The 3,260-nt window shown below is 42.6% G+C and overlaps 1 protein-coding gene across 1 annotated transcript in view; it reads left to right on the plus strand.

Annotated features, from left to right (window-relative positions):
* The window catches only part of SLC25A53 (solute carrier family 25, member 53), a 5,385-nt gene extending 2,133 nt beyond the window's left edge, over positions 1 to 3,252 (plus strand). The window contains exon 2 of the mRNA XM_010832925.1: positions 6 to 3,252. Coding sequence (XP_010831227.1) covers positions 6 to 709 — 704 coding nt within the window. The 3' untranslated portion in view covers positions 710 to 3,252. The remainder of the gene's footprint in view (positions 1 to 5) is intronic.
* Positions 3,253 to 3,260: the final 8 nt, after the last annotated feature.

Raw genomic sequence — 3,260 nt, forward strand, 5'->3', positions numbered from 1 at the left:
TGAAGGCCCTCAATACTTCTCCCGGGGAATCTCCCCGCCTCTTCTCTCCAAGACATTGCAAGGGACTCTGCTGTTTGGGACTTACGATAGCATGCTGTGTTGTCTCTCCCCTGTTGGGCCACACTCCCTGGGGAACCGCTGGGCTGCGGGGCTTATGTCTGGTGTGGTGGAGGCTGTGGCACTTAGCCCCTTTGAGAGGGTGCAAAATGTGCTCCAGGATGGTCGCAAGCAAGCTCGCTTTCCCAGCACCATCAGCATTCTCAAGGAATTTCACTCTTATGGGCTTTGGGGCCGGCTGTCACAGGGTTACTATCGCGGTTTCTGGCCTATCCTTCTCAGGAACAGCCTGGGGAGTGCTCTGTATTTCTCCTTCAAGGATCCCATTCAGAATAGCTTGGCAGAGCAAGGCCTGCCCCACTGGGTTCCTGCCTTGGTGTCTGGGAGTGTCAATGGAACAATCACCTGCCTAGTTCTGTATCCTCTGATTGTGCTGGTTGCCAATATGCAGTCCCACATTGGCTGGCAGAGCATGCCAAGCTTATGGGCCTCTATCCAGGATGTGTGGGACACTCGGGGCCGAAAGGTATTTCTGATCTACCGGGGAGGTTCCCTGGTCATCCTAAGGTCCAGTGTAACCTGGGGCCTTACTACTGCTATCCATGACTTCCTGCAGAGGAGGTATCATTCCAGGAAAGAGCCGAAAGACTGACTGGCTGCAGGCAGTGTAGTGTGGCCATGGCAACTTGTTATTCTAAGCCTTCCTGGGGTGGCTTAAATAGCTTACTTCTTTGGCTTGGTCACCTAATACAACTATTCTTCAAAATCTTTCAACTGTCAGTGCACTCGAGAAGGTCACAACTACCAGCCTGTTCTGTAAAGCCAAAACCCAATAGGGTTCCTTGGTTAGAAAAAGAAATTCACCCCAGTTTATCCACAGCTTCATGCAGACCCAGGAAGGCTTTAAGTAACATGTCACCTGCATGAAATGTCATTCCTTTAAGGAATTTGCTGACATTAAGAGGAAACTCTAAAAGATGACCTTAATCAGGCACTGTGAATTCTGGGACCCCTCCAGTTGTCTTCTGGGCCAAACTGAGTGGAGGACCAGGAATTCCAATTTCAGAGAACTAAGCTTGACTCTTGGTATGGGGATTCCAGAGACTTTTTCAGATGGCTACGTTCACTACCCCTGCCACCACCACTCTCACTTTTCAAAGTTGTTGGTGCTAGTTTCAGGGTAGTGGTTGTGGCTAGAAATCCTGAATTAGACTTGCCTCAACTGATCAGATGCCACAAGAACTGGTGGGAATGGGAAGAAGTGTGGTCCTTGGATGGATGGAAAGAATAGACTTTGAGTGAAGAGGTTTAGTTACATGCAGAATAGAAAATTCTACTATTGATTGATTGGTGTTACATGCTGGGACATTTCTGATAGCAAGGCAATAACATTGCCTAGTAACCACTTGAGTTTCCCTAAGAAATCTGGAACTCAAATGACTATATCTCTTCATCAATAATTGCATATTTTATTGCCATGGATAAATATAATTACTGTGACATAAGTTAAAGATCTGAAATTGTAGCCTGTCATTTAAAGCCATTCAAAATATGGCCCCCATAAAATTTGTAGCATATTATCACACCATTCCTACTTACATAGATCCCATACCCTAGCCAAACTGGAGTATTGTTCCCTCCTCAAACATGCCACTAACTTTCCCATAGCCATGCTCTATCTTCTCCACCTCCAACACCAGTCCGCCAAAATCCTTCCAGCTCCTCAAAGCCCAGCTCAGATGCCACCTTCTCTAAGGAGTCTCTTCTGATTGCCCCTACTGAATGTGATTGCCCCTAATTGAATGTGACGTTAGTCTCTTGTGATGTCTCTCTCCAATTACACTTCATACGTGGCACTGATTCCATTATGTCACTGAGCTCATGTGGTCCTCTGTTCTTGACGTTCTTCAATACCTCCTACTAGACTGTAAAACTCCTTGAAAGCAGGGATTCTTGTATATGTTTTTAAATCTCCCATTGTGCCTAGGTGCTCAATAATGTTGGCTGAATTATTGAATTGATTATCAAGCTGTGATATGGTCTTTATCCTCAGGGTGCTGTCCCTTGTACATGAAGATAATGTTATTGATTCATTGTCATGAAGACGTCTGCCTTTAGGGTGTGATTTTTGTTTTATTAGTGGATTTAGTTTTGTGCTAATGATAATGATGCTGATGATGATAATAATAATACCAACAATAAGTAAAAGTGACTTTCAACTGGGACATTTGATGAGTTTGTGTTATTGGTGGCATGTTTGTTATTGGCAACACTTTGGATCTGAAATTCACAGAGACATTGCCTAATGGTCTGATATTTATTTTTAACTCTGGAATTTTGAGGATTTCCAAGATGACATACATTGCAGTTTTTCCCTTATAAATGATATCATGTAATGATCTCCACATGCACCTCCTTCCTTACCAAACCAAAACTGTCATTTATAATGATCTGACTATAGATCCTGGCTGTGGGGATTCCTCACTGAATATCAGAGAAGTTAAAGACACGGCTGTAAGCATTATGAGATCAGAAAGCATTTGCCAGCAAGGTCAACAAAAAATGGCGGGTCCAGAATCGCTGCAGATGCATTCCCATGTCTGATCCCTCTGCAGACCTGGATGTGGTGGGTCAGTACTCTGCTTGTAGATTCAGTGACAGGGAGCACAGAGTCTGTACCAGGGAAGGAAAAGTAGAAGAGCAGTTAGTTCTACTTAAAGGCTAGCTCTCAGAATACAAAAAAATCATTATTTAGATAATGACTTCAGTTTATAAGCTGAAAAGAAGGGGATAAACTATGGTACTCTCCCACTTTTTTATTCAAGATAAAATATGGTACCCCCCACATTTATTTCTAAGCACACTGTCCATTTTCACTTATGTCAGTATGTCAGTCCACGTCTGTTCCTTCATTTTAACTTATTTAGAAATAAGTTCAAACTTCTAGAAAAGCTGCCAACATAAATAGAGGTCAAAGAACACTCATATACTTTATCCCAAATCACCTACTATTAACATTTTACACCATTTGCTTTATTTCTTGAGCACTCGTTCTCTCCACACACATGATATTTTTTGCTGAACTGAGTTGCAATTTTTAATATTTCTAGATTCAACATTTGTAGATTCAAATTCTTTTAAAAAGACTGAGGGCTTTATGACACTGGCACAGTTATAATTGAATAAATGAAAGCTCACAGCAG

This window comes from Bison bison, unplaced genomic scaffold (assembly GCF_000754665.1).
Source record: "Bison bison bison isolate TAMUID 2011002044 unplaced genomic scaffold, Bison_UMD1.0 scf7180017862882, whole genome shotgun sequence".
NCBI lineage: Eukaryota > Metazoa > Chordata > Mammalia > Artiodactyla > Bovidae > Bison > Bison bison.